Genomic DNA, 17,870 nt, shown 5'->3' on the forward strand with positions numbered 1-17,870 from the left:
TCCGCTTTTTTCGCCCTTTTCCTAAGCCGCTAAGCCACTTATCAGCTGATAAGCCGCTTAACAGCTGATCGCTAGAAGCCGCTAGACAGCTGTAGCGCTAATCCGCTAAGCTGTCAATGGGCTTGCTTCGCAAGACGAAAAAACCGCTAGACGAAGAGAATCGCGGAACGAATTATTTTCGTCTAGCGAGGCACCACTGTATAGTAAGGTAACTTTGGAACAGGCATTTTCAATAAAAAAAATTATGAACCACCTTAATGATTTATCATCCATTCCCATATAAACTTCTTGGTAATAATGGTCACATTTCTTTCTTCCCTCAGCATTGGTGCACACGATGGCAAACAGGGAAAGACCCTGCACCCACCAAGTGGACATGGTCATCTATTTTTTAAAAAGAGCAGATGAAGATTGTTCTTTGACAGAAGGTACAGTCATCCAGGTAGACCTGTGTCTTGGGGCGATCCAGTAATCCTGGGCTCCACTGTGTCATGTGCCAGCCCTCCTCCAGGCCTGCAGTGCCTAAGCCAAATCCAACCTACACCCGGAATCAAGAGTTGGTGGGCCTCACCAAGACAACCAGGAAAAGACCAAGGAGCCACAGAGTGGACTTGGTCATATGTTAAAAAAAAGCAGAGCAGATGAAGATTGTTCTTTGACAGGAGGCATAGTCAACAACTTAAGTAGGAATCAGTGAGCTGACAAACTACTTATTGATTTGCTTGCACAAAGTTTATGCAGAAGTTAGATTATATCTGGACTTTATAGAGCAATCTGAATGACTGAGCACTTCAATCCAATTTAGCTGCACCAACCTAAATCTCCTGTGCACACTTGAATCCCTCTCACAAAATACCAACAAGGAGGTGGCCAGAGAGAATGGCAGCTTACCCAGACTGGTGCTCAGCTGCGACTAGGCGGCTGGCAGCTGGGGAATTCCTATGCCAGCCGCTTGGATTGGCAGGCTTTCCCACCATCCATTTATTTGATTCCTGACCAATACAACCAGGCTAAATTAAAGACTTCCAATTCTTCTCATTATACTTGTATTGTTATTTACGTTTAACACACAGCCTTCTTTTACCCTAATTTGTTTTCATGTACTCTAACAAATTAACATTTGCACATTGTATTTTACAAGGATCAGTTTAATTCCGCAAGGAGATTGTTATTTGGACAATATGTTTTTAGGTAATCTTTGAATATTTTCTTTTATTTACAAATTCAATGAACGATTGCAAATTCTTGTATTGTATCCCCCCCCTTTCTTGTCTTAATCTTTTCTTTTTTTATTGAATTAAAATACAAATATAGAAACATACATAAAGATAATTAAAAAATAATAATAATACAGCCAGTCTAAGTGGGCGGGGCTTCACCCCAGTCTGCCCCCAGCCTACAAAGGCTGGCTGTGCCCAATCCCAGTCGGCTGAAGAACATCCCTCCTTTCCCACCCTATTCAGTAATACTGTGGGTTTTGTAGGTTAACCTTTTGCTTCCTAGGGTACTGTGTTTGTGGGCCCTGCTATGGTTCTATAATGGTTGCTGTTTTTGGAACCGGGAAGCAATTGGCCTACAAACAGATTGGCCCCATTTGCAGGTTTTGCTTTCCCCATAGCAACAATCACAGTTTTTGCTATTTGTTGTTAATATCCGTTGAAAATATTAAAATTTCCTTTTCTGATGGTTATTTATTAAGACAGGGGTCAGCAAACTTTTTTTGGAGGGGTCTGGGTCACTGTCATCCACATACTGCCAGAACCACCTTTTGTGAATCAAGAGCAGTTTCCCCTCTTTACCTGGCCTCATAGTCATTGTGGATTAGCAGGAGATGCTGCAGAATAGAAAGGAGATGCTGCTCTGCGTTGACTCGTTAACTTGCAGGTTTTGCCTAAACCTAATCCAACCTCCACCTGGAATCAATAATCCACAGGGTGGACATGATGAACATAGCTGTCAAGCGTCCCTTATTTGGCGGCACAGTCCCTTATCCCAGCGCCATGTCCCGCTGCTGTCCCTTATTGATGATGTCCCTTAAATAAGCTACTGAAGGTAATGGGGCCCTTTCTATGTTCAGCTGTGCTTTGTCAACAACAAATTGTTGCTGTTTTTGTGTGTTGAATATATGCTATATGGTAATTTATGGACCTAATAGGTATCTAAAGCCATTTGCATGCAACAAAATGTGTATTTTATCAAAGTAATTGTTGATCCCTTATTTTGGCTGCTGATCCCTTATTTTCGAGGCTGCTGGTCCCTTATTTTCAAATCTGTAAGTTGACAGCTATGATGATGAACTTCATGAAGAATTTGTGGTAATTTCCAAATTTGCCCAGGGTGGACATGGTCTTATAATCCTCTTCAACAACTGAAATGTCCTCTGTGCACCAGATAAGCTCAATATAAACTTAATATAAGATTGTGATATAAGCTGACATCCCTTCCTTGAACCACTATCTATTAAATACTGTTAAAAGTTAAGTACTATGACAAATATGAACAGTACATTGTTCCAAAATAATTATGTCAAAACATGGGTTGAAGTTTAAAAAGATATGTCCAGATGGGACAAGTTAAAATTGTCATTGCTTGACAAAATTTCAGTAATAAAAATGAATGTTTTGCCTAGAATGATGTTTTTATTTCAAACAATACCTTTTGTGACTAATGATTTGTCAAAGCACATCCATCCCTTCCTATTCTGTGCAGTAGTGCTCTGGGTTTTGTATGCTAACCTTTTCCTTCCTGGGTTACTGGCTTTGCTGGAGTTCTATAATGGCTGCTGTTTTTAGAGCTGGAATGCAATCTGCCTGCAAACAGATTAAAAAAAAAATCTTTATTGAAAGTTCAAAAGTACATCATAATATGGGCACTAAACATGGTGAGACACAAACAAAAAAGAGAAACAGAAACAGAACCCCGTGTAGAAAGGAAGATAAAACTGGGGGGAATCCTAAACTGTATATTTTACAATGTTATTGTACTTCACCAGATCTTAACCTATTACGGTATTTGTAAGAATAGATTCCAAAAATCACTGAATTTGTCCATGGCAAATCTGTGTTTATATGCAAGTTGTTCATATGTTGGAATTTGTATAAGTCTTCAGTCCAATCACAGACAGGAGCCACATTACCCTTATTACATCTCCAACAGTTAAATACCTTTGATAGCCCTTTTTAAACCAATGTAATGGGGTCCAGGATATTCTAAATATTTTTTTTTTTTTGCTGTTGCAGGAGCCTCAAATTAAGGTCCAGAGACACCCTTGTTATGCTTTTTAATTTACTTAATCAATTATTTATTTATTACTGTTTCACTGTATTTTATTCTTGTGAATCGCTTAGGGACGTTACATTACGGGAAGTGATCCGTACACTTAATAAATGAAGCTGACAGGTAGTTCCATATTTGGTCTTGGTTTGAGCAGACCTGCCAAGCCATAAAGTTCATCAGGTGGCCTTGGGCAAATCATGGTCTTTCAGACTAGTTTCTAGGCTTCTTTTGACTATGAATAGAAAATAAGAAATTCATGAGCTCCTTGACATAAGAATGGGATATGGGATAGTAAATATGATTATTGTTAATAATAATTTGTAGAGCAAGCACGGGGAACCTTTAGCAGTCCAGATGATGCTGAACTACAGCACACATTGGCCATGCTTGAGTAAGCTGGTGGGAAACAGAGAGTTGCTTTAAATATAAGCACTATGATGTAGCTTGATTTTGGAAGACTCTGTGTAGTTGCAGTTGTTGCACATACCTGGATGAAATCCCACCTTAAGACATTTTGCTGCCTGTATTGAAGTCCAAATTGTGTGTGTGCGCACACATACACACCAGCTCAGGTGTACAAAGTCTTGCTGCACCATTCAGATACAAGAATTCCTGTCTTCATGTAATCCTCCCTGCTCTTGCAGGCCAGTTTTGCCAGGCTACAATACAGTCTAATCCATATTTATTTCGGTAAAATCCTGTTGAAAAGAACGGGACTTCTAAATAAACATGCATAGGATCGGACTTTATAGCATCTATGCTATTCAAGATACTTATGCATACTTTGTAGTAAGTTCCACTGGACTCAGTGAAACTTACTTCCATTTAATCATTCAGATAATCAGAGTGCAAAGCTTTTTTGTGCAACAGAGACATGGAAATGTGCTATCAATTAACACATTCACTATGATTCCATGACAGATTTATGACTGATATATGAGGGTAGTCTCAGAAGCAAAAACAAGATGGAGACAGCAGTGTGCCTGTTTTCTGAAGTCTAGCAAAAATAATCCCCACATGGAAAGTTTATTCTAAATATAATAAAAGTTTCAAGTCAAGTTGAAACTTTGTCCCATTCCACAATGAAAATTTTACAATTTATTCTTCACAAATCTGACTGCATTGCCCCAGCCACTTTGGGCCGCTTCCAGCATATATAGAAACATAATAAAACATTAAACATTTTTTAAAACAAACAAACCCTTCCCTATACAGGATTGCCTTCAGATGGCTCGGGGGTCAGAGAGCTCCATACCTCCAACATTTCTACCAATGAAAATAGGAACGTCCTAAGGAAAAGCGGGACATTCCGGGACCAAATCAGAAACCAGGACGGCTTCTCTAAATCAGGCACTGTCCCTGGAAAACAGGGACACACGGAGGATTTGCCGTGTATGCCTTGTTGATAGTTAACATGATGCCATTCTTAATGGGCAGCAGTCGCTGCAGCACTGAGCTCATACACAGCTTGCGTTGATACCCACAAATTGGCCTGCTTGGATTGTACCCTTATCTGTGAGCTTGGGGGGCTGGGCACAGAGCCCAGAAAGGGGAAAGAAACATTGCTAATCTTTGGGGTATCAGCCACTACTTGCGTTCTCATGTAACATATGCTGTCCTACTGTATAAAGAATGTATCCATAGATAACTTCATGAACAAAGGCACTGAACAGGGAACTCTTAACATGCTCAAAGACAGCCCCTCTCCTTGCTGTGGAGTCTGTCCTACAGGAGCTGGTGAACAGGTACTTTCTCTTTAACAAAGCACTAAAACTTTTGACTGTGTCGACCACAGCAAACTATGGCAAGTTCTTAAAGAAATGGGAGAGCCTGATCACCTCATCTGTCTCCTGAGAAATCTCTATGTGGGACAATAAGTTACAGTTAGAACTGGATAGGGAACAACTGATTGGTTCAAAATTGGAAAAGCAGTACGACAAGGCTGTATATTGTCTCCCTGATTATTTAACTTATATGCAAAATTCATCATGCAAAGGGCTGGACTGGATGAATCCCAAACCAGAATTAAGATTGCCGGAAGAAGTATCAGCAACCTCTGATATGCAGATGACACAACCTTGATGGCAGAAAGTGAGGAGGAATTAAAGAGCCCTTTAATGAGGGTGAAAGAGGAGAGCACAAAATATGGTCTGAAGCTCAACATCAAAAAAGCTAACATCATGGCCACTGGTCCCATCACCTCCTGGCAAATAGAAGGGGAAGAAATGGAGGCAGTGAGAGATTTTCTTTCTTGGGTTCCATGATCACTGCAGATGATGACAGCAGTCACGAAATTAAAAGACACCTGCTTTTGGGGAGAAAAGCAATGACAAACGTAGACAGCATCTTAAAAAGCAGAGACATCACCTTGCTGACAAAGGTCCGTATAGTTAAAGCCATGGTTTTCCCAGTAGTGATGTATGGAAGTGAGAGCTGGACCATAAAGAAGGCTGATTGCCGAAGAATTGATGCTTTTGAATTATGGTGCTAGAGGAGACTCTTGAGAGTCCCATGGACTGCAAGAAGATCAAACGTATCCATTCTGAAGGAAATCAGCCCTGAGTGCTCGATGGAAGGACAGATCCTGAAGCTGAGGCTCCAATACTTTGGCCACCTCATGAGAAGAGAAGACTCCCTGGAAAAGCCCCTGATGTTGGGAAAGATGGAGGGCACAAGGAGAAGGGGACGACAGAGGACGAGATGGTTGGACAGTGTTCTCAAAGCTATCAGCATGAGTTTGACCAAACTGCGGGAGGCAGTGGAAGACAGGAGTCATAGCTGTCAACTTTTCCCTTTTCTTGCAAGGAATCCTATTCGGAATAAGGGAATTTCCCTTGAAAGGGGGGAATATTGACAGCTATGACAGGAGTGCCTGGCGTGCTCTGGTCCAGGGGGTCACGAAGAGTCGGACACGACTAAACGACTAAACAACAACAGAACGCATCACTTGGCTTGAGAGGACTGCCTGACCTAATGGCTGGGTAAGGATTTGAACCCTGGTATCCCAGGTCCAAGCCCGACTCTAGTGCATTGGCTTTTGCTTTTTGCCTACACTTAAAAATATTTTTTAAAAAATAATATTTTTTTTAAGAATGTGACGTCACATTGGCTTTTGCTTTTTGCCTACACTTAAAAATTTTTTTAAAAAAATAATATTTTTTTAAGAATGTGACGTCACGCGCAGCGCCACTCGTCTTTCTTTTCCTTTTTGGCCTGCCTGCGATCCCGTCCCCAAACTTTGGCACCCCGGTCAAAAAAAAAAGAGAGAGTCGCGCGCGGCATGTTGGGATTTGTAGGCCGCTGCCTTGCCGGCTCCTTGGCAACGAGGGAAGTCGTCGCCATGGTTACCCGCCTGACCATTCCTAGTGCCTTGTCGGAGGACGGAAACCCCTTCACAGCGGAGCATCTAAGGGCAGAGTCCGTTCAGCGGGTGGCTGCGGAGGCTGAGAGAACCATTGTCGTTCTGTGCCTGGAAAAGCCTAACAATATATTCATATCTCGTTTCTGTTAGGCAGCGCCAAGGACAGCTTTTCCACCAGGCCGCGGGTGGTGGGGACCTTTCCCGCTGGGCGTCGCGGGGCGCCCGGAGAGGACCTTCCTTGCTTCTGCCTCCGGATTCCGTCACTGGTGCCGCTGCCGCCCGAGGCTGGTCGGTGACCGGCGACGGATGGGCGAAGGGGGCAACCATGATGCCCGGGGAGACCCCGCCCGCCGCGGCCGCCGCGGGGATCGCGGCGGAGGCGGCCACGGCCTGCGCCAACTGCGGGGCCCTCCAGCAGGTAGGGAGAGAAACCGGGGCGAGTGGTAGGCTTCTGAGTTCAGGCCGGTGCCCTGAAACGTGCCTTGGGGCATGGGAAGAGTTCCCTGTTCACTGCCTTTGAACATGTGTTCCCTGTTCAGTGCCTTTGAGCATGTGAAGAGTTCCCTGTTCACTGCCTTTGAACATGTGTTCCCTTTTCAGTACCTTGGGGCATGTGAAGAGTTCCCTGTTCGGTGCCTAAGGGGCATGTGAAGAGTTCCTTGTTCACTGCCTTTGAGCATGTGAAGAGTTCCCTGTTCGGTGCCTTGGGGCATGTGTTCCCTATTCAGTGCCTTTGAGCATGTGAAGAGTTCCCTGTTCGGTGCCTTTGAGCATGTGAAGAGTTCCCTGTTCACTGCCTTGGGGCATGTGTTCCCTTTTCTGTGCCTTGGGGCATGTGAAGAGTTCCCTGTTCACTGCCTTTGAGCATGTCTTCCCTATTCAGTGCCTTTGAGCATGTGAAGAGTTCCCTGTTCAGTCCCTTTGAGCATGTTTTCCCTTTTCAGTGCCTTGGGGCATGTGAAGAGTTCCCTATTCAGTGCTTTGGGGCATGTGAAGAGTTCCTTGTTCTGTGCCTTTGAACATGTGAAGAGTTCCCTGTTCAGTGCCTTGGGGCATGTGAAGAGTTCCCTGTTCTGTGCCTTTGAGCATGTCTTCCCTGTTCAGTGCCTTTGAGCATGTGAAGAGTTCCCTGTTCTGTGCCTTTGAGCATGTCTTCCCTTTTCAGTGCCTTGGGGCATGTGAAGAGTTCCTTGTTCGGCGCCTTTGAGCATGTGAAGAGTTCCCTGTTCAGTGCCTTGGGGCATGTGAAGAGTTCCCTGTTCTGTGCCTTTGAGCATGTCTTCCCTTTTCAGTGCCTTGGGGCATGTGAAGAGTTCCTTGTTCAGTGCCTTTGAGCATGTGAAGAGTTCCCTGTTCTGTGCCTTTGAGCATGTCTTCCCTGTTCAGTGCCTGGGGGCATGTCAAGAGTTCCTTGTTTGGTGCCTTGGGGCATGTTAAGAGTTCCCTGTTCAGTGCCTTGGGGCATGTGAAGAGTTCCCTGTTCAGTGCCTTGGGGCATGTGAAGAGTTCCTTGTTCTGTGGCTTTGACCATGTGAAGAGCTCCCTGTTCAGTGCCTTGGGGCATGTGAAGAGTTCCCTGTTCAGTGCCTTTGAGCATGTGAAGAGTTCCCCGTTCAGTGCCTTGGGGCATGTGAAGAGTTCCCTGTTCGGTGCCTAAGGGGCATGTGAAGAGTTCCCTGTTCAGTGCCTTGGGGCATGTGAAGAGTTCCCTGTTCAGTGCCTTGGGGCATGTGAAGAGTTCCCTGTTCAGTGCCTTGGGGCATGTGAAGAGTTCCCTGTTCAGTGCCTTGGGGCATGTGAAGAGTTCCCTGTTCAGTGCCTTGGGGCATGTGAAGAGTTCCTTGTTCTGTGGCTTTGACCATGTGAAGAGCTCCCTGTTCAGTGCCTTGGGGCATGTGAAGAGTTCCCTGTTCAGTGCCTTTGAGCATGTGAAGAGTTCCCCGTTCAGTGCCTTGGGGCATGTGAAGAGTTCCCTGTTCAGTGCCTTTGAGCATGTGAAGAGTTCCCCGTTCAGTGCCTTGGGGCATGTGAAGAGTTCCCTGTTCGGTGCCTAAGGGGCATGTGAAGAGTTCCCTGTTCAGTGCCTTGGGGCATGTGAAGAGTTCCCTGTTCAGTGCCTTGGGGCATGTGAAGAGTTCCCTGTTCAGTGCCTTGGGGCATGTGAAGAGTTCCCTGTTCAGTGCCTTGGGGCATGTGAAGAGTTCCCTGTTCAGTGCCTTGGGGCATGTGAAGAGTTCCTTGTTCTGTGGCTTTGACCATGTGAAGAGCTCCCTGTTCAGTGCCTTGGGGCATGTGAAGAGTTCCCTGTTCAGTGCCTTTGAGCATGTGAAGAGTTCCCCGTTCAGTGCCTTGGGGCATGTGAAGAGTTCCCTGTTCGGTGCCTAAGGGGCATGTGAAGAGTTCCCTGTTCAGTGCCTTTGAGCATGTGAAGAGTTCCCCGTTCAGTGCCTTGGGGCATGTGAAGAGTTCCCTGTTCGGTGCCTAAGGGGCATGTGAAGAGTTCCCTGTTCAGTGCCTTTGAGCATGTGAAGAGTTCCGCGTTCAGTGCCTTGGGGCATGTGAAGAGTTCCCTGTTCTGTGCCTTGGGGCATGTGAAGAGTTCCCTGTTCAGTGCCTTTGAGCATGTGAAGAGTTCCCCGTTCAGTGCCTTGGGGCATGTGAAAAGTTCCCTGTTCAGTACCTTGGGGCATGTGAAAAGTTCCCTGTTCAATGCCTTTGAGCATGTGAAGAGTTCCCTGTTCGGTGCCTTGGGGCATGTGAAGAGTTCCCTGTTCGGTGCCTAAGGGGCATGTGAAGAGTTCCCTATTCAGTGCCTTGGGTCATGTGAAGAGTTCCCTGTTCAGTACCTTGGGGCATGTGAAGAGTTCCCTGTTCGGTGCCTTGGGGCATGTGAAGAGTTCCCTGTTCGGTGCCTTGGGGCATGTGAAGAGTTCCTTGTTCGGCGCCTTTGAGCATGTGAAGAGTTCCCTGTTCGGTGCCTTGGGGCATGTGAAGAGTTCCCTGTTCGGTGCCTTGGGGCATGTGAAGAGTTCCCTGTTCGGTGCCTTGGGGCATGTGAAGAGTTCCCTGTTCGGTGCCTTGGGGCATGTGAAGAATTCCCTATTCAGTGCCTTGGGGCATGTGAAGAGTTCCCTGTTCAGTGCCTTGGGGCATGTGAAGAGTTCCCTGTTCAGTGCCTTGGGGCATGTGAAGAGTTCCCTGTTCAGTGCCTTGGGGCATGTGAAGAGTTCCCTGTTCAGTGCCTTGGGGCATGTGAAGAGTTCCCTGTTCAGTGCCTTGGGGCATGTGAAGAGTTCCTTGTTCTGTGGCTTTGACCATGTGAAGAGCTCCCTGTTCAGTGCCTTGGGGCATGTGAAGAGTTCCCTGTTCAGTGCCTTTGAGCATGTGAAGAGTTCCCCGTTCAGTGCCTTGGGGCATGTGAAGAGTTCCCTGTTCGGTGCCTAAGGGGCATGTGAAGAGTTCCCTGTTCAGTGCCTTTGAGCATGTGAAGAGTTCCCCGTTCAGTGCCTTGGGGCATGTGAAGAGTTCCCTGTTCTGTGCCTTGGGGCATGTGAAGAGTTCCCCGTTCAGTGCCTTTGAGCATGTGAAGAGTTCCCCGTTCAGTGCCTTGGGGCATGTGAAGAGTTCCCTGTTCAGTGCCTTTGAGCATGTGAAGAGTTCCCCGTTCAGTGCCTTGGGGCATGTGAAAAGTTCCCTGTTCAGTACCTTGGGGCATGTGAAAAGTTCCCTGTTCAATGCCTTTGAGCATGTGAAGAGTTCCCTGTTCGGTGCCTAAGGGGCATGTGAAGAGTTCCCTATTCAGTGCCTTGGGGCATGTGAAGAGTTCCCTGTTCAGTACCTTGGGGCATGTGAAGAGTTCCCTGTTCGGTGCCTTGGGGCATGTGAAGAGTTCCCTGTTCGGTGCCTTGGGGCATGTGAAGAGTTCCCTGTTCGGTGCCTTGGGGCATGTGAAGAGTTCCCTGTTCGGTGCCTTGGGGCATGTGAAGAGTTCCCTATTCAGTGCCTTGGGGCATGTGAAGAGTTCCCTGTTCAGTGCCTTGGGGCATGTGAAGAGCCTTGGGGCATGTGAAGAGTTCCCTGTTCAGTGCCTTGGGGCATGTGAAGAGTTCCCTGTTCGGTGCCTTGGGGCATGTGAAGAGTTCCCTGTTTGGTGCCTAAGGGGCATGTGTAGAGTTCCCTATTCAGTGCCTTGGGGCATGTGAAGAGTTCCCTGTTCGGTGCCTAAGGGGCATGTGAAGAGTTCCCTATTCAGTGCCTTGGGGCATGTGAAGAGTTCCCTGTTCAGTACCTTGGGGCATGTGAAGAGTTCCCTGTTCGGTGCCTTGGGGCATGTGAAGAGTTCCCTGTTCGGTGCCTTGGGGCATGTGAAGAGTTCCCTGTTCGGTGCCTTGGGGCATGTGAAGAGTTCCCTGTTCGGTGCCTTGGGGCATGTGAAGAGTTCCCTGTTCAGTGCCTTGGGGCATGTGAAGAGTTCCCTGTTCAGTGCCTTGGGGCATGTGAAGAGCCTTGGGGCATGTGAAGAGTTCCCTGTTCAGTGCCTTTGAGCATGTGAAGAGTTCCTTGTTTTGTGCCTTTGAACATGTGAAGAGTTCCTTGTTTTGTGCCTTTGAACATGTGAAGAGTTCCCTGTTCAGTGCCTTGGGGCATGTGAAGAGTTCCTTGTTCAGTGCCTTTGAGCACATGTAGAGTTCCATGTTCAGTGCCCTGGGACGTGCCTCGGGGCATGTAAAGAGCTCCTTTTGGACGTGCCTGATTAGGAGCTGCTCACATACTCTTGTATGTGTTTTCCAAATGCTAGACTTCCAGGCAGCTTTGGAGCTGGAGCAACATTGACGCCTCGGCATGTATTTATTTCCCCCCATCAAATCTAATTCCCCGCTGTTTCACGGACTTCAAAAACAAGTGTCACGTTCCACATATTTTGCGTGTGGTCTGTTATTAAAAGAACGTACTGAGGAATGATGTATAAAAAGATTGTGTGAATTGAATTGAATTGTTTTAGTGAGGGGAAAGCACATTAGTTAAATTAAAGTGGACTGTGGCTAAATCAGGTTTCGATAACATTTTCTGTTAGATAATGAAGTTTACATTGTGGTCTGTCCTAAGCAGCCCAGTAAACATTTTTGAATATGTGTTTATTCATTTGTTAAGACTACTTTGACTTGCTTGTGATCTGCCCTTATTTTGTTTAAAGGGCCTATTGGTGATTTGAACTTAGAGGATTGGGTAGGTTTCTTGGTAATTTTTTATATTGTTAGTCATTCCCTGAAAATAAATATAGCTTTAAAATATATGTGTATGCAGTGAGAAATACAGCTGTAAACTCCTGTAATCTAAGGAACCTATTTTGGCTTTTGCTACTGGGAAAACAGGACTAAAATAAGCCCCCCCCCAAAAAAAAAAATGGGAGGGGGGAAACTATTAGTGCTGTTGTAAACAAAAACAAACTTTTATTATCTCAACGTTATTGTACAGAACACCATAACATTAAGTAACAGCAAACTTTTCAATACACACAAAGTAAGGTTGCAGTCCTAAATACCTGGAGTAAGCCCCCTTAAGCACATTGGGACTTGCTTCTTAGTTAACACTTTCAGCCTGATCATTTGCATATTCTGATAACAATAGACAAAGTCCGCTACCCTAAACTCATATATAATCACTTTATATTCTATTCGATTCTAGTAAGTAATATATCTTTGAAATTCTATCATAACTCAGTACCATTTTCCTAATTGCACCATTGTCTGAAAGAGCCATAGCTTCCTGAACATTAAAGGTTTTAATGTGATCATTGCTTCCCATTGCTGTGACTTTGAAATCCATTCGTGAAATTCCATTGCTTGCTGCAAAGTGAGAATGAATGAAAGAACATATTTGTGCATGTATGTCAGCCAAAGGAGAAAGCCTTCTGAGGTACAGTTTAGCATAGGAATTTGTAGTACAGCTCACCTCCACTGCATCCTATTTTTCCTTTATACCTTAATTGTAGTTTGTAGAATATCACAACTATACAGTGTTTGCAGGTATGTTACATGTGGGTAAAACCTCAGCGCCTAGGGCTTGCCGATCGCATGGTCGGCGGTTCGAATCCCCGCGGCGGGGTGAGCTCTCGTCTTTCGGTCCCAGCTCCTGCCCACCTAGCAGTTCGAAAGCACCCTTAAGTGCAAGTAGATAAATAGGTACTGCTTTATAGCGGGAAGGTAAACGGCATTTCCATGTGCTGCGCTGGTGCTGGCTCGCCAGAGCAGCTTTGTCACGCTGGCCACATGACCCGGAAGTGTCTCCGGACAGTGCTGGCCCCCGGCCTCTTAAGTGAGATGGGCGCACAACCCTAGAGTCGGACACGACTGGCTCGTACGGGCAGGGGTACCTTTACCTTTACCTATATCACCCTTTCCTCCAAATTTTGCTGACCCTTCAAAGGATTCTCTTCTTCCCAAGGACCTTATGCTACTTGTTCTTCCATAGCAAATTTTATAGGAAGCCTGTCTTCATTGACAACTCTGTATAGCAGGAAGAGGGCAAGCTGTCCATACCTCAAATAGAAGCTGTATCCAAAATGCTAGAAAGCTGCAGTTTGGCTTTGAGGTTCTTGCATCTATCATATTTGATAAAGTAAAGGTAAAGGGACCCCTGACCATTAGGTTCAGTAGTGGCCGACTCTGGGGCGCGGCGCTCATCTCGCTTTTCTGGCCAAGGGAGCCGGCATGTCATGTTGCCAGCATGACTAAGCTGTTTCTGGCAAACCAGAGCAGCGCACGGAAACGCCATTTACCTTCCTGCTGGAGCGGTACCTATTTATCTACTTGCACTTTGAGGTGCTTTCGAACTGCGAAGTTGGCAAGAGCCGGGCAACGGGAGCTCACCCCGTTGCGGGGGTTCAAACCGCTGACCTTCTGATCGGCAAGCCCTAGGCTCTGTGATTTAACCCACAGCGCCACCCGCGTCATATTTGATACCTCACTGTAAAATATGAGTTGATGGATGGCATAGCTGATCACTTGTCTCAGAGGGAGATATATAGGCATGTGTCTTCACATTCTCAACCGTTTTTCTTATGAGCAATCTGAGTATTTATTTATTTATTTAAAAAAAAACATTCAGGTGCTACAGAATAGTTCTGGCAAATTGTGGATAAAGCAAACTATGAGGCATTCCAGGAACCTATTGCAGTCCTTAGTTGATACCAGGTTACTTGAGAGGCTGCGTTATACACCCAGTAGAATGCTGCAGTCTGCAAGGGAGTTTCTCCTTCAAGACCCAAATATCTCAGAAACCCTCTCCACAGTAACTCACAGCAGGGCTACCCCTGTTCTGTGGAGAAGCATTCTTGTTGAGACAGGTACCCGGTATCTGCACTTTTCAGAAGCAGCTGAATATGACTTTTGTTTCAACGAGCTCCCCAAACTTTGTGAGTCTCCACTTGCTAAGATTTAGTCTCATTTTAAATATATTTGTTGTTTTTGTGTTTTTAACTATTTACTGTATTTCATAAAATTTATACGCTGCCTCATTGTAAAAAAAACCCACACAAACCAAAGCAGTTTACAGAAAGATAAGACAATAAAATCAAGAATAATTCATATCCATGATTTAAAAGATACAAAAGTTAAGAAAAACAAAAATGGATTAAAATCACCTCAACTTTCTAAGTATCTGGGTAGCCTTGTCTAAAACAGGAATGTTTTTAGCAGGTGTGGAATTTGTAAATTGTCTTATCTTATGTGTAAATTGCCTTGAGACAGTGATTTAAAAGGCAACTAATAAATAGTTGTTGGCATCTGTCTCAGGAGACAATGGATGCTCCTCTAGGGGTGAAGTCAAACTGCATCTCCAAACTGACCTCCCCAGAGCACAAGCCTGGGCAGTGTGTATGGAGGGGGGGCCTGGGGGGGCCTAGATGACACAACCCTTGTTGATGGGGTCCAAACAAAAGCTGAGCAGTACGTTTGGCACCAACTTAGGTGCAGGAGCTGCCGGAACATAGCTGTCAACTTTTCCCTTTTCTTGCGAGGAATAAAGGAATTTCCCTTTACAAAAGGGAAACGTTGACTGCTATGTTCCAGAAGGTAGCAGACATGACACCATCCAATTGTCTTAGGGTCTCCACTCTGGATTTGCGGAGGGTTTACTCCTTAGCCTTCTCCTGAAGGTATCCCACAAGGCAGCAGAGGTTTAGGACCAGAGTTTTCTTTCTCCGAAATGGTCTACTTTCCCAGGTTGATGAGCCCCATCTCACTTTACTGGGCAAGGGAGCCGGCGTTTGTCCGCAGACAACTTTCCGGGTCATGTGGTCAGCATGACTAAGCCGCTTCTAGCGAAACCAGAGCAGCGCACGGAAACGCTGTTTACCTTCCCCCTGAAGCAGTACCTATTTTTCTACTTGCACTGCATGCTTTCGAACTGCTAGGTTGGCAGGAGCAGGGACCGAACAACGGGACCACGTCCCATTGCAGGGATTCGAACCGCCGACCTTTCGATCAGCAAGCCCAGGCGGCACAGTGATTTAGCCCACAGCGCCACTCGCATCCCTTATTCTAATGCTTAGGATATGCCTAAAATTCCTAATTTCTGGGCACCTGGGGCATGGAGCTCTGTCCACTGCTTCTTTTTTAAATTTAGGTACTGTAAATATACTAACCTAAGATTATTTGGGTTCTTTTCCCTTTTTATTTAAAATAAATCATTTTAGTGATTTTTACATATTCATTTGCCACCTGGTTCATCTTGTCTGTGATTGCATTGATTTCAGTTTTCCTATCTTTTTTGCTGTCTGCAAAACGTGTGCCCAATTTGAGTAGTACGAACTTAGAATATATTATTGGAGTGTGGGAGCTGAATTTCCCTAACTGGCTTCTGCATTTTTTTCTTTCAGAATTTAAATGAATACGTAGCTGCCCTAATTGCATTAAAGCAAAAGATCATTGATACTGAGTAAGTAGGTTGTCACCATTTTTGTACAAATGTATTTTTCGCCTGTGTACGCATAACTGTTTTCATTTTTCCACTCTTGTGCACAGCTCGACTGCTTTCAGTTTTATTCAAACCCAATGGGAGTAAAATCCTCTGCTCTGCAAAATTGCATTTGGTATGGCCTTGATGCAGTGCAGCAAACCTAACTTTTGAGCACAGGACTGCAGGAGATCTTGTAGTCCACAAAGGTGGTGTGTCGGGGAAGGACTGTAAATGGGCTAACATTGATTCAGGTAGCACATAATGCTAAGCTAAAGATGACTTAGCACGAGCACACAGGCTACTGAAGAGAAGGTGAGAACAATTGCCCTCTTCCTGCTGTTGTGCTACCCAGAGCAAAGCCATGGTTTGGCATAGTGTGGCATCCTCCTAAATATGGTACAAGATGTAAACCAGGAGCAGACCTTGGTTACAGCTCGTGGTTTGTCTGGAGCGAGCCAATGCATGAGCTTGGGTTTGGATAACATTGAGAGCCAAACCATATCTTACTCCCAGGTAGCCTTCACGGATAACCCACAGACTTACATTAAGGCATGGTTTGGCTTTACATCATGTGCGAACATATGTGCAACATATTATCTATACTGGTGTGAGAAGTGGAAGGACGTGTTACATTTTAAAAATAAATAAATCTGATTTTTTTTTGTAGTAATGTGAGAAAGCCTATCTGCCCTTGCTAACTAATCTATAAAGCACAGAGATCAGTTTCAATATGCACCTGGCACAGGAATATTTCATGTATTTATTTGTTCAGCCTGGACCTGCATTTAATTCTCCCCCTCCCCCTTCTCTCTCTTACAGCCACTTGCTGACAGAATACCAGCAAAAGTGCAACGATATCCTTTAGCGTTTCTTTTCCTAGGAAATAAATTTAATGTGTATTGCTTGGAGCAAAGCACTGTTGTGGGAAATCTAAAGTGGTGTCAGGGTGTGTTTAAGTGTTAGAACTTAATTATACATAGTGAGCATGTCTGTACTGGGTGGCTGAACTGCACACCCTACAGATGTTGTTGAAAAGGTAGCAACTTTGTGACTTGAAATCTTGGTGGTGTAATTTGCCAAGGCTCAGATTACCCTGAGTTGCATCAGGCGGCAGCGCACAGGTAGGGAACAGCAGCCACAGTGTCCTTGACAGAAAGGAGACATCCCGTTTCCTTGGCAACGGGAACAGCTTTTGTGAACATAGTGTGAACAAGGTTTCTGTAACTGAATCCGCTAGTGTATCTTGACCCCGTCTTTCATTGTCATGCTAAAGCCTGAAGGTTGCTGCTTTGAGGTTAATTTTTTAATATTTTGGTGCAGGTGCTTTAGGAGCAAGTCTTGTTGGGCTTTCATTGAAAAATGCATACATGCTGGAAAAAAACCAGGCTCCTAACTGCACAGATTGAAAGGGAAAATCCAGAGTGTGCAAGCTCAATATATTCATCATAACCAACACTACATTTTGTTTGTTAGGGATGTATAATATGCGTATCCCAAATACTGCTGAAGGCTGTTAACAGAGTAAAATACAAAGGATAAAATGGGAACAGCAGAAAAGAAGGTAAAACTGATAAAAACAACATCCAATTGAGCAACCTGCAAATCATAACAAGTCAGCTTATTAGACCAAAAGTCTGTCTGAATAAAAATGCTTTTTGCGTGTCAGCAGAAGATCATCAGAGAAAATGTTTCTCCTGTTGGAGGTGTAGTTTATAGGTAGACCCCAGGCCTGTAGAGCATAGGTAGGCAAACTATGGCCCAGGGGCCGAATCCGGCCCAATCGCCTTCTCAATCTGGCCCACAGACTGTCCAGGATTCAGCATGTTTTTACATGAGTAGAATGTGTGCTTTTATTTAAAATGCATCTCTGGGTTATTTGTGGGGCTTGGGAATTCATTCATTTTTACTTATTTTTTCAAAATATAGTCCAGCCCCCAACAAGGTCTGAGGGACAGTGGATTGGCCCCCTGCTGAAAAAGTTTGCTGACGCCTGCTGTAGAGGCTCAGATCTTGCATGTGAGATTTGTCAGACAATGGTAGGAAAAATGAAGCATGCAAAGACAAGCTGCCATTCACATACATGGTAAAAGCAAACTCAACCACTGACATGTCAGGTTCTGCTCTGTACAGTTCTCAAGTTCTTGGCCCCTTGAGAGTGATAATAAAATATCTTCTTCGTGCTTCCTTCAAGGCAAGACATGAAATGCATCCTTTTCGTACATGAATATTCCTATCAGACTATCAAGACTCATAAGAAATGCCTCTGAGGCACAGT

The 17,870-nt window shown here is 45.1% G+C and overlaps 1 protein-coding gene and 1 long non-coding RNA gene across 2 annotated transcripts in view; both read left to right on the top strand.

The window, feature by feature from the left end:
• LOC309373612 overlaps nucleotides 1–2,631 on the top strand; it is a 67,705-nt gene extending 65,074 nt beyond the window's left edge. The window contains exon 4 of the long non-coding RNA XR_014170089.1: nucleotides 411–2,631. This is a non-coding gene — a long non-coding RNA (uncharacterized lncRNA). The remainder of the gene's footprint in view (nucleotides 1–410) is intronic.
• Nucleotides 2,632–6,905: 4,274 nt separating this feature from the next.
• Nucleotides 6,906–17,870, top strand: part of ICE1 (interactor of little elongation complex ELL subunit 1) — a 43,208-nt gene continuing 32,243 nt past the window's right edge. Inside the window, exons 1-4 of the mRNA XM_081917694.1 lie at nucleotides 6,906–7,055; nucleotides 11,832–11,863; nucleotides 15,516–15,574; nucleotides 16,415–16,451. Of these exons, the coding sequence (XP_081773820.1) occupies nucleotides 6,944–7,055; nucleotides 11,832–11,863; nucleotides 15,516–15,574; nucleotides 16,415–16,451 (240 nt within the window). The 5' untranslated portion in view covers nucleotides 6,906–6,943. The remainder of the gene's footprint in view (nucleotides 7,056–11,831; nucleotides 11,864–15,515; nucleotides 15,575–16,414; nucleotides 16,452–17,870) is intronic.

The sequence above is a fragment of the Podarcis melisellensis genome (genome assembly GCF_964234715.1).
Source record: "Podarcis melisellensis genome assembly, chromosome: 7".
NCBI classification, from domain to species: Eukaryota; Metazoa; Chordata; class Lepidosauria; order Squamata; family Lacertidae; genus Podarcis; species Podarcis melisellensis.